This window comes from Capra hircus, chromosome 3 (genome assembly GCF_001704415.2).
Source record: "Capra hircus breed San Clemente chromosome 3, ASM170441v1, whole genome shotgun sequence".
Classification (NCBI taxonomy): Eukaryota; Metazoa; Chordata; class Mammalia; order Artiodactyla; family Bovidae; genus Capra; species Capra hircus.
The window spans coordinates 77480006-77496459 of record NC_030810.1 but is presented as its reverse complement, the minus strand read 5'-3'; the positions used below and the strand labels follow the sequence as shown (position 1 = coordinate 77496459).

Genomic DNA, 16454 nt, shown 5'->3' with positions numbered 1-16454 from the left:
CACAACAAACTGTGGAAAATTCTTCAAGAGATGGGAATACCACACCACCTGACCCGCCTCTTGAGAAACCTGTATGCAGGTCAGGAAGCAACAGTTAAAACTGGACATGCAACAACAGATGGTTCAAAAGTGGGAAAGGAGTCCATCAAGGCTATATATCGTCACCCTGCTTATTTAACTTATGTGCAGAGTACACCACGAGAAACACTGGGCTGGAAGAAGCACAAGCTGGAATCAAGATTGCCGGGAGAAATATCAATAACCTCAGATATGCAGATGATACCACCCTTATGGCAGAAAGTGAAGAAGAACTAAAGAGCCTCTTGATGAAAGTGAAAGAGGAGAGTAAAAAAAGTTGGCTTAAAACTTAACATTCAGAAAACTAAGAACATGGCATCTGCTCTCAGCACTTCATGGCAAATAGATGAGGAAACAATGGAAACAGTGTCAGACTTTATTTTTTGAGGCTCCAAAATCACTGCAGATGGTGATTGCAGCCATGAAATTAAAAGACGCTTGCTCCTTGGAAGAAGAGTTATGACCAACCTAGACAGCATATTATGGCACCCCACTCCAGTACTCTTGCCTGGAGAATCCCATGGATGGAGGAGCCTGGTAGGCTGCAGTCCATGAGGTCGCTAAGAGTCGGACACGACTGAGCGACTTCACTTTCACTTTTCACTTTCATGCACTTGAGAAGGAAATGGCAACCCACTCCAGTGTTCTTGCCTGGAGAATCCCAGGGACAGAGAAGCCTGGTAGGAGGCCGTCTATGGGATCGCACAGAGTCGGACACGACTGAAGCGACTTAGTAGCAGCAGCAGCAGACAGCATATTAAAAAGCAGAGACATTACTTTGCCAACAAAGGTCCATCTAGTCAAGGTTATTGTTTTTCCAATAGTCATGTACGGATGTGAGAGTTGGACTATAAAGCTGAGCACCAAAGAATCGATGCTTTTGAACTTGGTGTTTGAGAAGACTCTTGAGAGTCCCTTGGACTGCAAGGAGATCTAACTAGTCCATCCTAAAAGAAATCAGTCCTCAGTGTTCATTGGAAGGACTGATGCTGAAGCTGAAACTCCAGTAGTTTGGCCACCTGCTGTGAAGAGTTGACTCATTTGAAAAGATCCTGACGCTGGGAAAGATTGAAGGCAGGAGGAGAAGGGGATGACAGAGGATGAGATGGTTGGATGGCATCACCATCAATATTCATGAGTTTGAGTAAACTCAGGGAGTTGGTGATGGACAGGGAGGCCTGGCATGCTGCTGTCCATGCGGTCGCAAAGAGTCAGACACAACTAAGCGACTGAACTGCACTGACTTGAACCATATCCTTTTAAACTTGTCATTCATCATTCTATAATATTCTAATCCTGACAGATAATTAAAGAATGATTAAAGAATTGTACACTAGAACTGGGAACAGTGTACCCTTCATTTATCTGTACCTCGTTTACCAAGCGATGATCCAGCAAACAGACAGCCAGTAGATGTCTCAGCAATAATGCTGTATAAGGGAAAAAACAGTATTACTATCTATGCTACAAATATTCCAATATTACATGCAAATACAACACAGGAGAACAGTGACTGTTAATTACACAGATTCAGATCTGGCTAGGATATTGCAATAGCGAAATTCTTCATACAGAGAGCAACATGATTAGCATTCTCCATCTTCATCAAGGTATTAGTATCTTTCAGCACTTCTGACAAGAAGTCACACCAGATTCTGATTCACACACAGGTAAGGAATCGTCTTCCCTGAAATCATGTCATCAGCACTAAGTGAGACCATTTCAGAGGCATAGTATACAGATAATCTTAAATGTAAATGTCTTTCTACAGAGATGTTTGGTTTTCTTTTATATCAACAGTTTTCAGAACAGTCTTATATGAAGAAAATGCATTTACTTTAAACTCCTTAATAGAAGCTATGAAAAAGAGTTTAAAAGTTAAATATTCACAAAAGATAGTTTTGTTCTTCAAAAATATTAAAAGCATTTTTATAGCACTTAAATCAATAACTCCTAATGGGAAAATATACACTATTTCTTTTGTTAAGTAGACCTTTGCTACATCTAATACTTACTTGTAAACTGAATTCACACTTGAGATACAGAAAAGCAACTGGTAATATTTCTCATAGGATAATCTGATAATCTTCAAAGGCTAACTTCTGATTAGCTTAAACATTTAAGCTCACTATATAAACAGAAAGGCTCTTATAGTGTAGTAAAAAATAAACCATCCTCAGAAAAAAATTCAGAATAAAATTATCATAATTCATCATACTGTTGTTTTAGATAGGAATGCCCTTAAAAAATATGCCTTAAAACTACAAATTTAAAAATGACAAACATTTAATTAAAATAGGATAAGTATTTCAGGGTGCCCTCAACCAACATCCAGGAAAAAGTATATTGTCTCACATTATTCCATTTCCATTGCCAAAAGCTTGGTCTTTAGGTTCCTGAACAGGCTGGATGTTAACATACAGATCCCTAATCTCCTTCCTGATGCATCTTACGGCTGCTGCCGCCATATCTTTTGCTACCTATTTTGGTAAGACAAAAAATAGAATAAATTAATAATTATTTTGACAGTTGCTTTCAAGCCTTCAAAGACACAGAATTAATAATTTTTCTGTGCATCATATAAAACTCAATTTTAAAGAGTAAAGTAAGCACAGAATTTTAAGAAAAACTTTTAATGAAAAGATTTATTTAAAAATTCTTTCAATAATTTCAAACTTTAGATTATATAACACTTATCAAGACAAACGCATACTTCTAAGATCATCTAGACAACTTTATTTTTTGATACCTTATTGTATTAAAAAAATTTTTTTTGGAGTATAGTTGATTTGCAATGTTGTGTAACTTTATACAGTAAAGTGAATCAGACAACTTACTTTAAATGGCAAAACACCAGCAACAAAAGCTCTTCCATATATCTTAGTCACACAGCCACGGTCAGTTAAATTTATTGGGCTTAACTGTTTAACTGGCGACATTCGGACAATCACTTCACCACCTCCCTTTGGGTAGTAGCCCCTGTGAAAGGTATGATAAAATACATAAACTGACTGCATGACAAAAAAATAAAACTCAATATTTACAATAAAATAACATATGAGTAATACCAACTATATAATTCACGTTTTGCATTTCTAAATAATGTTTTAGATTTGTGCTTTACCATATGGTAGACTCAGGGCTTGTTGTTGTTTAGTTGCTAAGTCATGTCCAATTCTTTGTGACCCCATGGACTGCAGCCCTCCAGGCTCCTTAGTCCATGGGATTTCCCAGGCAAGAAAGACTCAAGCTCCTGTAACTATTTAACCCATTATTGACCAGAGATATGTTAATCCATCTTTTGTTACCAGAACAGTACTGACCAGAAGCATATCAATTCATTTTAGAGAGTGATACAATTAACATCACTGTGTGAAGCTGTTAGAGCTTAAAATTGATGAAGGGTTCATTATACAACTTACGATGGTTGTTATCATCCACATTTTGCTCCATTAAGTTTTTGTTTCTACCCTATGAATATTATAAATGTAAAATTTTTGAAAATGACATTTCACAAAATTATGAGTGAAAAATTTTTTGGCAAATTTTATGCAGATACTTTCTCTGATTGTCCATGTGACATATACACTAGTGTCTCAGAAAAGGATAGTTCCTCAGAATATAGTTCTGATTCAGACAATGTGAATACCAGATAAAAGCCAATAAATAACCTTAGTGATTCATTCTGATACAGAAAATGAAAATGAAACTCATGGTGCTAGAGAATGCTCCTTTGCTTCTGCAGAAGAGTGGACTGCAGACAACATTTCACAAAAACTGGAAGACTTAACAGGTGTGTCAGGTGTAACTACTGAATGTAATAGCCCACGAAATGTTAGTAAAATAACAAAATTAATTTTTATCCAGCCAACATAAAAATTGCCAGCCACAGGTGTTAGGTTTCTACAAATACCCCCTGGTCAATAATGAGCTAAAATTATTTATTTATTTTCTTTGCCACACATCAAGGCTTGAGGAGATCTTAGTTCCTCATCCAGGACTGAACCTGTGCCCTCAGCAGTTAAAGTGCAAAGTCCTAACCACCGGACTGCCAGAAATTTTATTTAAATTTAATAAAATTTAAAACTCAGCTCCCCAGTCCAACTAGCCACCTTTCAGGTGCTCAACAGTCATATGTAGCAAATGATTATCATCCTGGACAGACAGGGACAATCCCCTTAGTGCAGGAAATTCTATCTGGGGACTTCTCTGGTGGCCCAGTGGCTAAGACTTCATGCCCTCAATGCAGGGGGCTGGGGTCCAGTCCTTGGACGGGGAACTAGATCCCACATCCACACCTAAAAGATCTCACATCCCACAACTAGGACCCGGGACAGCTAAATGAAGGTTCTATTCAACCAGTGCTGTTTTAGAATAAAAGCTACTTAATGATAGCAGCTCGGTCTATTTTCTTCTTGCTATATTCCAGAGCCCTAAAACAATGTCTGGCACATTATAGGTGCTCAATAAATATATGATGAATATTTAGTAGCTGAACCATTAATAAAATTTTGCTGTTGCTGCTGCTACTGCTGCTAAGTCGCTTCAGTCATGTCTGACTGTGTGCGACTCCATAGACGGCAGCCCACCAGGCTCCCCCATCCCTGGGATTCTCCAGGCAAGAACACTGAAGTGGGCTGCCATTTCCTTCTCCAATGTGAAGTCGCTCAGTCGTGTCCGACTCTTAGCGACCCCATGGACTGCAGCCTACCAGGCTCCTCCGTCCATGGGATTTTCCAGGCAAGAGTACTGGAGTGGGTTGCCATTGCCTTCTCCGAACAAAATTTTGACTCACATTATTTACTATCTTTGTCTAGAAGATGCTAAGAACACACAGATAAGAATGACAATACTTCTGTCCACAAAGAACTCCCCATCTGGTAAGATAGGGGCTTCACGTGTAACTAGAACACTCATCAGGATGTGAAGAGGACTAAAACAGAGGTGCAATCATGAATTCCAACTGAGGCACAATCACTGACAATTCACACAAGAAACTACAAGTTTCATTTTAAGAGATACAGAATTTCCATGTTTTAGAAGGGGAAGAAAAACATGAACAAAGGTAGGGGAGTCTGAAAGTTCATAGTGTATTTAGGGAATGGCAGCAATTGTGTAGTTAGAATACATGGTATGCTGAAAGGAGGGGGAGGGAGAATATAGCTAGAAAGGTAAATTGGAATAAGACTGCAAAACACTTACATGCCACACCAAGAAATGTGGCCTTGTTATTCTGCAGCAGAAGGCAAGCCTTATAAGAGAAATAACCTGAATGCCCAATGTGTCTCCTAGGAAAAGAATTCTGGTTGCACTGTGGAAGAGAATTCCTTTTAGGATCCTGCAGCATCCCACTCCAGTAGTCTGCACACAGTGAGCATTCAGTCTGTGCCGGACACAGATAACTCCACACTCAGTGCAGCCATTCCCTCAAAAAATATTCCGCCAAAACAAACATCAAACATAGTATGCATCTGCTTTCAAGTATCCACACCCCTGCTGTTTATTGTTTTAAGCCATAAATTATTATTTCCTACAAAAAATGTATTAAGAGGATTACAGAAAAGATAGTTCTCCAGGATCTAACTTTTCCACTATTTTCAGCACAAGTAGCGGGTCAAAGGGTTAAGAAATAAGCACCTTACCTCATTTTAATGTCACAATTAAATGTGAAACCAAATTTTTCAACAATTGGCTTGAAAACCTGAAAAATCAATTTATTTGTTACCTTAAATATCAGTATTTGCTTATTCAACAAGTATATTTAGTAAACAAATGTGCTCTGTACTGAGGTGATAATGAGGCACAGTAGATAAACAGTGATATAAAAATGCGAAGGCTAATTCTATTTTTTAAATAAAATAACTGAGATGCAGCTAAAATTAAAAGTTTAACATTTAACTAATAAGGGCTGTGCAAGCCTATCTAATGAGAAAAAAAACACAAAAAAACACCCTAGAACTCAGGATTCTTGATCCTTGCAGTTTTACTCCAGAAGCCATTTCCTAATCTTAATATAACATACCATAAGAAATCTGGGGTGCTGAAAAGCATTCCATTCTGTTTTCTCAATTTTTTTTATACAGTTGAAATTTCACTGCATATACAATGTTTTATCCTTTATTCCCTCATTTAACATTATAAATAAAAGCATCTCCCAACATCATAAAATATTCCTCCTAAAAAGGATTTGAATGATTACATGGCAATCCAGAATAATTTATCTAACCATTCTCCAAGTTTCCATTATTGTATAACTATATATATTATATAACAATAATTATATAGCACCCTGCTCTAATATCTTTAACATTATTTTTGCTGCATTTTATAATATTTAATTAGGGTCATTTCCTTGAAGTGGAAAGGTGAATATAGATTAATTTTCACTATATATCCCATCAAACTGAATTTTAAGACTATAACATCTATTAAAGTGGAAAAAAAAATTAACTAAAAGCTGAGAATATCAAGTGCTGGAAAGGATGAAGAAGAGCTAAAACTCCCCTACAGTGTTGGTGAAAACGCAAAACAATGCAGCCACCTTGGATGTTAAAACAATTTGGCAGTTTCTCATAAAGTCAGACATAAACTCACTGTTACAACAGAGCAAATCCTCTCTAGCTATTTACCCAAGAGAAACAAAAACTGATGTCTAGACAAGAAATCTGTATGTGTTTACAGTGACTTTACTCGTAACTGCAAAAAACTGAAAGTAGTCCAAATGTCCTTCAACTGATGAATAGATAAACAAACATCCATATAATAGAAAACTAGCTTTTACTGCCGATACAAGCAACATGGGTAACTCTCAGATATATTTTTTAATTTATTTTATTGAAGTAGAGCTGATTTACAATGCTGTGTTAATTCCTATTATACAGCAGTGATTCAATTATATGGATATATATATGCATTCTTTTTCATATTCTTTTCCACTATGGTGTATCACAGGATATTGGATACAGTTCCCTGCGCTATACAGTAAAACTTTGTTGTTTATCAACTCTACATACAATTAGTATCTGCTAATCCCAAGCTCCTAATCCATCCCTCCTCCACTCCCCTCCCCCTAAACAGATGCTATTATAACTGAAGAAAAAAGACTATAAATACAGTAATATTCCTTTATAAGACACTCTGAAAAAAGGCAGAACTATGAGACAACAGACCACTGATTGCCAGCGCCAGAGGGGGTGGGACTGACTAGAAAGAGGGATACGGGAATTTTTTACAGTAATTCTCTATCATCATTGTGGTGGCAGGTTCACAACCATACATCAGAAATCAAAGAAATTCACACTAAGGGTGAGTTCTAGTATAAATAACTACACCTTAATAAACCTACGGGAAAATGATGATACCACCTTTCCCTCCCACAAGTTATATAAGCATGCCAATATTGAATTTTACTTTCTAAAAATTCATAATCAAAATATGGTAGATATTTTTTAAAGAAATTTATTGTGGTAAGAACATTTAACCTGAGATCTTACTCTCTCAACACATTTTTAAGAGTATAACATAATACTGTTGACAAAACTTACAATGTGTACAACAGATCTCCAAAGTGTATTCATCTTACTTAACTGAAAATTCATCCACGTTGATTATTAACTCCCTCTGCCACTAGTAACCATTCCATTCTTTGAGTCTGTAACTTAACTTCTTGTGATATCTTATGTAAGTGGAATCATGTCAGGAACTGCCTTTATCTGACTGGCTCATCTCACATAGCACAACACTGTCAAGGTTCCACTGTGCTGTCACATAATCTAGAATTTCTTTCTCAATGCCAGTCATCCATTGTACATATATAACACGTTTTTTTTTTATTTCTAATAATACTTTATTTAAAGGACAAGTAGTGGGCCAGACAGACAGACAAACAGGGATAAAGCTATATACATGGATATATAAAAATAGTAAATGTATAGATAGAACATCTGTTGAAGAAAATTCAAAGCAATAAACTATTACCAGTGGCTATGACCTTCAGACACTATCTTACAGTGTGCATACACTACTTCTTTAAATAAATTTTTCTAATATTATGTTTTCTGTATGCCTCATTTTATATATTCTTTCAACTGTTGATGGACATTTAGGTTGTTTCCACATCTTGGGTTTTATTAATAGTGTTGCAATGAACATGGGAATGCTAATATCTCTTGGAGATCCTGATTTCAACTCTTTTGGATAATACCTAGTGGGACTGCTGGATTATACGGTAGTTTCCTTTTTAACATTTTGAGGAACCTCCATGCTGTTTTCCCTGATGGCTGCACCATTTTGTACTCCCATCAACTGTGTGCAAAGGTTCCAATTTCTCCATATCCTCACCAATCCTGTCAAACATGGCATTTATTCTTATTTTGAGTTTTTCTTCCAAATCATAATCCCTGTATTCAGAAAATAACTTATATGATAAGTAATATATGGTATATGCATTATAAATAATCTAATGTACATGAGGTTTTTAAAGAATTCACTATGAGCACTGTCCTAAGATATAACACACAAATCTAAAATAATTATCTTCTCCCACAATAGAACCAGACTCCATTAAGAAATAAAAAGGTGTGTATACAAAAACACTCAGGATGTATTTAAACAGAGAATGGAGTCTGAGAAGACTATATGAGATCCTCTTACTTGGTCAGTAGCAACAAAAGCTCTTACCATGGCTGTGTAATCAATCTGTGGTGCCATTTCAGCATTAGTCCCACCTTTCAAACGGAGTTCTGACGGACAAGCAGCAAAGAGAACACAGGGCATTGAGACCTGCATCAAGAGGCATACACTCCTAAGGAGAAGGTAGAACAGGCTTAGCTGCGTTTTCATTTTGAAGTCTCAAGAAAGAGACGTTACTATATCACCATAAGCTGAAGCACAGACAACTGACATGCTGCTGCTGCTGCTGCTCAGTCGCTTCAGTCGTGTCCGACTCTGGGCGACCCCATAGACGGCAGCCCACCAGGCTCCCCCGTCCCTGGGATTCTCCAGGCAAGAACACTGGAGTGGGTTGCCACTGCCTTCTCCAATGCATGAAAGTGAAAAGTGAAGTGAAGTCGCTCAGTCGTGTCCGACTCTTCTCACCCGACCCCATGGACTGCAGCCTACCAGGCTCCTCCGTCCACGGGATTCTCCAGGCAACAGTACTGGAGTGGGGTGCCATTGCCTTCTTAACAACTGACATGCCCTCAACTTTAAAGTTAAAAACACTCCCACTGACTGAATGATAACATCCTAAATCTTAAAGAAAGCTTGGTATTTCACAATAGAAGGAACTGGCCTTAAATAATAAGCAAATCTGGGTTTGAATCCAATACTAAATACATTAGCTATACGACCTTTGTTGTTGTTTAGTCGCTAAGTCATGTCCAACTCTTTTGCAACTCCATGGACGATTAGCCCATCAGCTTCTTCTGTCCATGAGATTTCCCAGGCGAGAATACTGGAGCGGGTTGCCAGTTCCTTCTCCCAGGGATCTTTCCCTCCCAGGGACTGATCCTGCATCTCCTGCATTGCAGGTGGATTCTTTACCACTGAGCCACCAGGGAAGCCCATTGTGTGATTGTATGTTAAGTTCTAATACTTGTGTTTATATTACAAAGAAATTAAAAAGAATTAAAAATAGCAGCATCTTTACAATGTTTTTATAAACGGATTCTTACAAGTAACACTTTATGAAATTGCATTCAAAACTGTCAAGGTCTGCAAATATTCTAATGACTGTACCTGAGTCTCCACCATGCACAAGGCATCATTCCATATATTAAGATAGAGTTTCTACCATCATGGCATTTGTGATAAGACAGAGTAGTATTTTACAAGAACTGATAGCCAAATATTTCACACTGAAAAAACTTCTCAGGAGATTATCCTTGCTACAACTCAACTCTGTCTGGTTCTAGAAAGTGAAGTGAAAATCACTCCATCATGTCCAACTCTTTGGACTGTAGCCCACCAGGCACTTCTGAAATTCTCCAGGCAAGAATACTGGAGTGGTTTGCCACTTCCTCCTCCAGGGGATCTTCCCAACCCAAGGATCAAACCCGGGTCTCCCACATAGTAGGCAGACTCTTTAACGACTGAGCCACCAGGGTAGCTACTGTTTGGTCCTTAGAGTCAAATAACATGAGAAATCATAAGAAATAATTACAGAATATGTAGCATTTTATGAAATAAAATGGTCATATTTCCTAAAAGAGCTGTCATCTCCCTTTTCCAAAGTCAGGAGAAAACAATCATATTAATACAGACTGCGTTTGAAAGGGAATGCCAACACAGCCTCTACATACCAAAAGATAGCCTTTATTTAACTGTCCTATGGGAATGATACATGGGTACTGAATTATACATTCTCTATCATTGACATTCTATTTATTAATTAAGTAAATACTTAACACTGTGTAATGTTAGGTGCTGTAAGAGAAACTGCATACAATATAATCCCTCTTTTTAGCAGTTAAGCCTAGGGGCAAGTGAAAAAGACTTGGAAATGTTCAGTTTACCATAAACCGTAAGTTTACAACTGCTGAACTTCTGTTTATACCCTCTGAGAAACCCAATACAGTTAAAGTGTTTCTCTTCCATCCAATAAAATCAGAGTCTAAGAAGAGTAAAGAAAACCTTAATTTTAAAAAAGTATGGAACTGCAAGGGATTCCCAGGTGGCTCAGTGGTAAGGAATCTGCCTGCCAATGCAGAAGACACAGGTTTACTCTCTAAGTAGGGAAGAGCCCCTGGAGGAGGAAATGGCAACCCACTCTAGTCCTCTTGCCTGGAGCATCCCATGGACAGGAGTCTGGTGGTATATAGTCCACAGGTCCCCAAAGAGTTGGACACAATTGAGTGACTAAGCACATACACACAGGAACTGCAAAGACAAAGATAGACATTTGAAAAAACAGAGTACTACAATCACAATTAGGGGTGAAAAGGCTATAATTCACTTAAGATGTGTTTTGTTGCTAGGAATAAACTTGTTTTAGTCTATTGAATGGAACTGGATTTTCAACTTTAAACTCATTTCTCATACATTCTAGTAGATTAGAAGCCAGAAAGTCTAGATTCTAATTCTAGTTCTGACCCTGACTCTATGACCTCTGGGTCTTCATTTTCTCATTCACAAAGTAAAGGAAGGGTTGGAATACATGGTTTCTATCTTCTTTCCTACAGATTCAAAACTCTATGATAATGTGTTCGACAATTTTTAGATAGTTGGCTAACTATAACTTTCCCCTCTTTTTGTACAAGAGAATGCCTGAAATAAGAAAGATACTTCAGTTCAGTTCAGTTCAGTTACTCAGTCGTGTCCAACTGGTTGTGACCCCATGGACTGCAGCATGCCAGGCCTCCCTGTCCATCACCAACTCCCGGAGTTTACCCAAACTCATGTCCATTAAGTCAGTGATGCCATCTAACCATCTCATTCTCTGTCATCCCCTTCTCTTCTTGCCTTCAATATTTCCTAGCATCAGGGTCTTTTCAAATAAGTCAGCTCTTCACATCAGGTGGCCAAACTATTGGAGTTTCAGCTTCAACATCAGTCCTTCCAATGAACACTCAGGACTGATTTCCTTTTAGATGGACTGGTTGGACCTCCTTGCAGTCCAAGGGACTCTCAAGTCTTCTCCAACACCACAGTTCAAAAGCATCAATTCTTCGGTACTCAGCTTTCTTTATAGTCCAACTCTCACATCCATACATGACCACTGGAAAAACCATAGCTTCGACTAGATGGACCTTTGTTAGCAAAGCAATGTCTCTGCTTTTTAATATGCTGTCTAGTTTGGTCGTAACTTTCCTGCCAAGGAGTAAGTGTCTTTTAATTTCATGGCTGCAGTCACCATCTGCAGTGATTTTGGAGCCCCCCCAAAATAAAGATACTTCAAAATGATTCAATCCCCATAAGAAAGTTATCATTTGGCAAACTTCACCTGAGGCCTACGAGAGGCCTTTTTTAACATAAATCTATTCACATCATAACTGAAATTTCAATTGTCACTGAACATTTCCTTAAGCTAAAAAAATCATGATCTATTGAAACAGTCATTTCTGAAACAAACTGGCATCACGTTTACAATACTATTACTTATTTTATCAAATTTCCTAGTAAATGTATAAGATTTTGGTAAAAAGATGCTGTTTACAATAGCCATCAGCCAATAACACAGAAAACACAAAAACTGCTCTCCATGTTTTATCAATAAAAGGAGATATTTTTGGAAAGTAATAAAGGCTCAACTTAATTGTTAAATATCCATTTTTCAATGAGGATAAAAAGAAGATCATAGGGACTTCCCTGCTGGTCCTGTAGTTAAGACTCTCAGCTCCCAATGCAGGTGGCCCAGGTTTGATCCCTGGTCAGGGAACTAGATCCCACATGCTGCAACTAAGACCTGGTGCAGCCAAATAAATGATTAAATATTTAAAAAAAAAAAAAAAAGAAGATCATATACAAAAATTTCTATATATAGTTGCATAAGTCTCTATTAAAAGAGGACAAAAATACCTAGACTAAAAGTAAAATATGGTTAATAGTTAGCTGCAAGCCAAGAACTAAACAGACTACACCACAAAGACTACTTATCATTACAAAGCACAAAACTACAGTCGCTTTCAGATATTCATTTTCTAAATAATAAAAACTAAAGAAGCAAATATGCTATACTATACATGAGAGAAGATGTATAGATGGGGAGTCAGTGACAGACTTTATTTTCTTGGGCTCCAAAATCACTGTGGATGGTGACTGCAGCCATAAAACTGAAAGTCACTTGCTCCTTGGAAGAAAAGCTATGACCAACCTAGACAGCATTTTAAAAAGCAGAGACATCACTTTCCCAACAAAGGTCTGTATAGTCAAAGCTATGGTTTTTCCAGTAGTCACGTATGGATGTGAGAGTTGGACTACAAGGAAAGCTGGGCGCCGAAGAATTGATGCTTTTGAACTGTGGTGTTGGAGAAGACTCTTGAGAGTCCCTTTGGACAGCAAGGAGATCAAACCAGTCAATACTAAAGGAGATCAGTCCTGAATATTCATTGGAAGGACTAATGCTAAAGTTGAAGCTCCAATATTTTGGCCACCTGATGTGAAGAACTGACTCACTGGAAAAGCCCTGATGCTGGAAAAGACTGAAGGCAGGAGGAGGGGATGACAGAGGATGAGACGGTTGGATGGAATCACCGACCTGATGGACATTTGCTTCAGTAAACTCCAGGAACCGGTGATGAACAGGGAAGCCTGGGGTGCTGCAGTCAATGGGGTTGCAAAGCGTCAGACACGACTGAGAGACTGAACTGATACATGAGAGAAAATTCTAGATAGGTACACTAATAACTATAGTAACAGCTACAATTAATAAGCCATTAGGTATTAGGTATTTGAAACTTTACAGAGGATCTGTAACTCTGAAATGTGTTTTATGTCCATTTTAAAAGTGAGAAAACCAAGCTTCAAAGAGGTTAAGCAACTTGTCCAGGAAGTGGTAGTACCTATATCTGCATCCAGGTCTAATTCAAAAACACATAGTCAAATGGAATGTAGGTGACACATACCCCGCTGTCTTGGTATCTGCTGTGTGGACTCCACCTTTGATCTTCTCTGGTGTAAACGTTATTTCTGTTGAGCCGATTTCTGCCCCCTCCAGTTGCCCATCACACAAATCTCGAATCATTTCCAGTCCAGATAAATGTTGAGGCCTTCAGGTCATAATACTGCATCAAAACGTGTGCCTTCAGACTGCCTATATCCCCACACTTTATGACACATTTATAAAACTGCAATGGCAAGAGAATAGCAAGGTCTAACCACAGGAAGTGCCAGAGTGTCCTTCTGGTGTTTTAGGCACCTGGACTGCCTGCCAGTAGGTATCTTTTTAAGGGTTCCTTCCACATGTTACTTTAACTATAAACACATATGCTGATAATACTGTTGCAAATTAGAAGCATGCAAAAGAGTAAAACTAATAAAACAACCCAAGTGCCATCAGTCTCACTTGCACTTCACTGAGTAATCTATGTACCTATTATGGGCTGAACTGTGTTCCTCTAAATTTCATATGCTGAAGTACCTCACAATGTGACTGTATTTGGAAATAGGGCCTTTAAAGAGGTGATTAAATTAAAAGAGGCAGTCAGAGTGAGCCCCAGCCCATTCTCACTGGTGTCCTTACAAAAAGAGAAGATTAAGACACACCAGCAGGGAATATGTACAGAGGCAGGAGCACAGGGAAGAGGCCGCAAAAGGCTGATTATGTTCAAGTCAAGGAGAGAGGCCTGGAACAGAATCTTCCCTTAAGTCCCTCAGAGAAAACCAACCCTACCAGCACCTTCATCTTGGACTTCCAGCCTCCAAAACTGCAAAAATCAATTTTTGGTTGTTCAGGCCACATAGTCTGTGGAATTTTGTTACTGCAGCCCTAGGAAACTAATTAAGTACCTAACACAGCCTCAATGAATTAATTTCCCTATTGATGAAATGGGTTACTGCAAACTACTGCCATGACAAAGAGAACTACTGTTCACACATATCAGTAACCGCCTTTTAATAATTTCAACATGGAGTCTGAATAACAAACTAAGAGACAGCTGATCCATTAGAATGAAATATATACAAAGTACAAGTACAAAGGAATTAGTTTGGCTTCACCATGACTTAAACTAGTGGTATGCCTAGCTTCCAGATGACAGATGAAACACAGTCAACTGTCAACATTTTCCCCTCTTCACAACGGATAATCCTGGTCCTATCCACAGCTTCCTAGAGGTCTGAATGAAAGCCGGAATGACGGCATCTCAGGCTCTTTATGAGACTAAAACGTGTGAACGCAGAAAAAGGCCCGGTTTAAAACAGTGAATTTTTGTTTGGCCCCAGAGGATGTTCTGCTCTGATCTACCTTGCCCGCTGGTACGAGCTTTCCGAGTCCTTGTAATGACCGATGAGGTGGGAAACATTTTAAATATAACTCATCAGGAAACGAGACAACTTTAGCTAAACAGAGAAAACATGGGCCTATTTCCTGAACTTGCTCCTTGAGGCTTTCAAAAGCACCCAAGCCCGGTTACCGAGGCCACAGCACCATCCCCAGGCCGCGGAGCCCTCAATCCTAGGGCGGGGATCTTAGCCTCACCATGAGCTCCACGTCCTGCCCGCCTGTTCCCCACCAATGGCCTGTTCCCCGCCCCGCCACCCTCCAGTCCCAAGGCCTGTCCCTTCTTCTCCCCCAGTCCGCGGCCCTGCGCACCACCCCCTCAACCCTCCAGTCCCTCGGCCTATCCCCTCCTCTCCCTCAGTCCCTAGCCAGGCGCCAGCCTTCCACCCTCCAGTCCCACGGCCTGTCCCCTCTTCTCCCCCGATCCCCAGCCCGGGGGACCCACCCACCCCTAGTCCCAAGACCAGACTCCCCGGCGCCCCGACTTACCTGAGGCCCGGTGTGCTGCGGCCGGCTCGGATCTTCTGCACCCGCAAAGGGAGGCCCAGCAGACAGCTCAGGGCCGTAGACACCCTCAGGATCTGCCCGCCCTGGTGCCGAGAGAAGAAGAGAGAGATTAGACCCGCAAGCTCTCCGCCGCAGCCCATGCGGCAGCCGCACCCCGCCAGGCCTCCTGCTCGGCACTCACCCCTTCCATGATGCCGCCGTCCACCTCCACCCGCGGCCCCGCCATGGGGAGCGTGCTGGGGCCCGGCCCCCCGCGACGTAGCCTCGGCCGGAACTGGAGAAAGAGGATACGCGGACTCCTGCCCCGCAGCTCCGGAGCCTGAGTCCTCGCTCCCCGCTCAGGAGCGCCGGGCTCCGGGGAAAAGCAGGGCACTCGCCGGCTCGGGGAGCGCCCAACTCCGCAGACACGAACGCGTACGCACAGCTCCCAGAAGCCGGGTTCTTCCTGCCCACAACCAGTGCGCGTGCGCGCGCCGCGCCGCTTAAAGAGGCGGAGCCCAGAAAATTCCGACAAATCGGAAGCTCTCCGGCAGAAGGGGTGGTGGCCGAGGAGGTGCCCTGGAGCATCTTAGGAAATCTGTCCCTGGTAGACTTGCACCCTGAACACAGCAAGACGGGCAGATGGCGGAAAGCTGCCCTTTCACCTCTAGCCGTATCTTCCAGTTGTCTCCCAGGCTTGTGCAAATACCTGTGTTTATCACTGTTTTCTCGGGGATCCTGCCGTACCCAAACTGGAAACTCTTAAAACCGAAGAGTAGGAAAGGTCCCTGCGATGCACTGACCACCTTCTCTCTGGTTGGGTTTGCCTTCTCTGCAGCCCGGCCCTTGAAATGTGTTTCCCTGGCGCATTGATGATACCCATGAGCCTCTCTTCACCGGTGTCTGTTTCTGTGTGCGCGCGCGTGTGTAAAATATCCTTTTTTTTCTCCTA

The 16454-nt window shown here is 40.4% G+C and overlaps 1 protein-coding gene across 3 annotated transcripts in view; it reads right to left on the bottom strand.

The window, feature by feature from the left end:
• Positions 1-16010, bottom strand: part of RTCA (RNA 3'-terminal phosphate cyclase) — a 30169-nt gene extending 14159 nt beyond the window's left edge. Inside the window, exons 1-8 of one of the 3 annotated variants that reach the window (XM_018045820.1) lie at positions 15705-16010; positions 15506-15606; positions 13641-13784; positions 8758-8881; positions 5721-5779; positions 2916-3057; positions 2434-2558; positions 1450-1508 (exon numbers count right to left, since the gene is read on the bottom strand). In XM_018045820.1, the coding sequence (XP_017901309.1) occupies positions 1450-1508; positions 2434-2558; positions 2916-3057; positions 5721-5779; positions 8758-8881; positions 13641-13784; positions 15506-15606; positions 15705-15749 (799 nt within the window). In that variant the 5' untranslated portion in view covers positions 15750-16010. Of the gene's footprint in view, positions 1-1449; positions 1509-2433; positions 2559-2915; positions 3058-5720; positions 5780-8757; positions 8882-13640; positions 13863-15505; positions 15607-15704 lie in introns of all 3 variants that reach the window. The other 2 variants (XM_018045821.1, XM_018045822.1) reach the window with 2 other exon arrangements.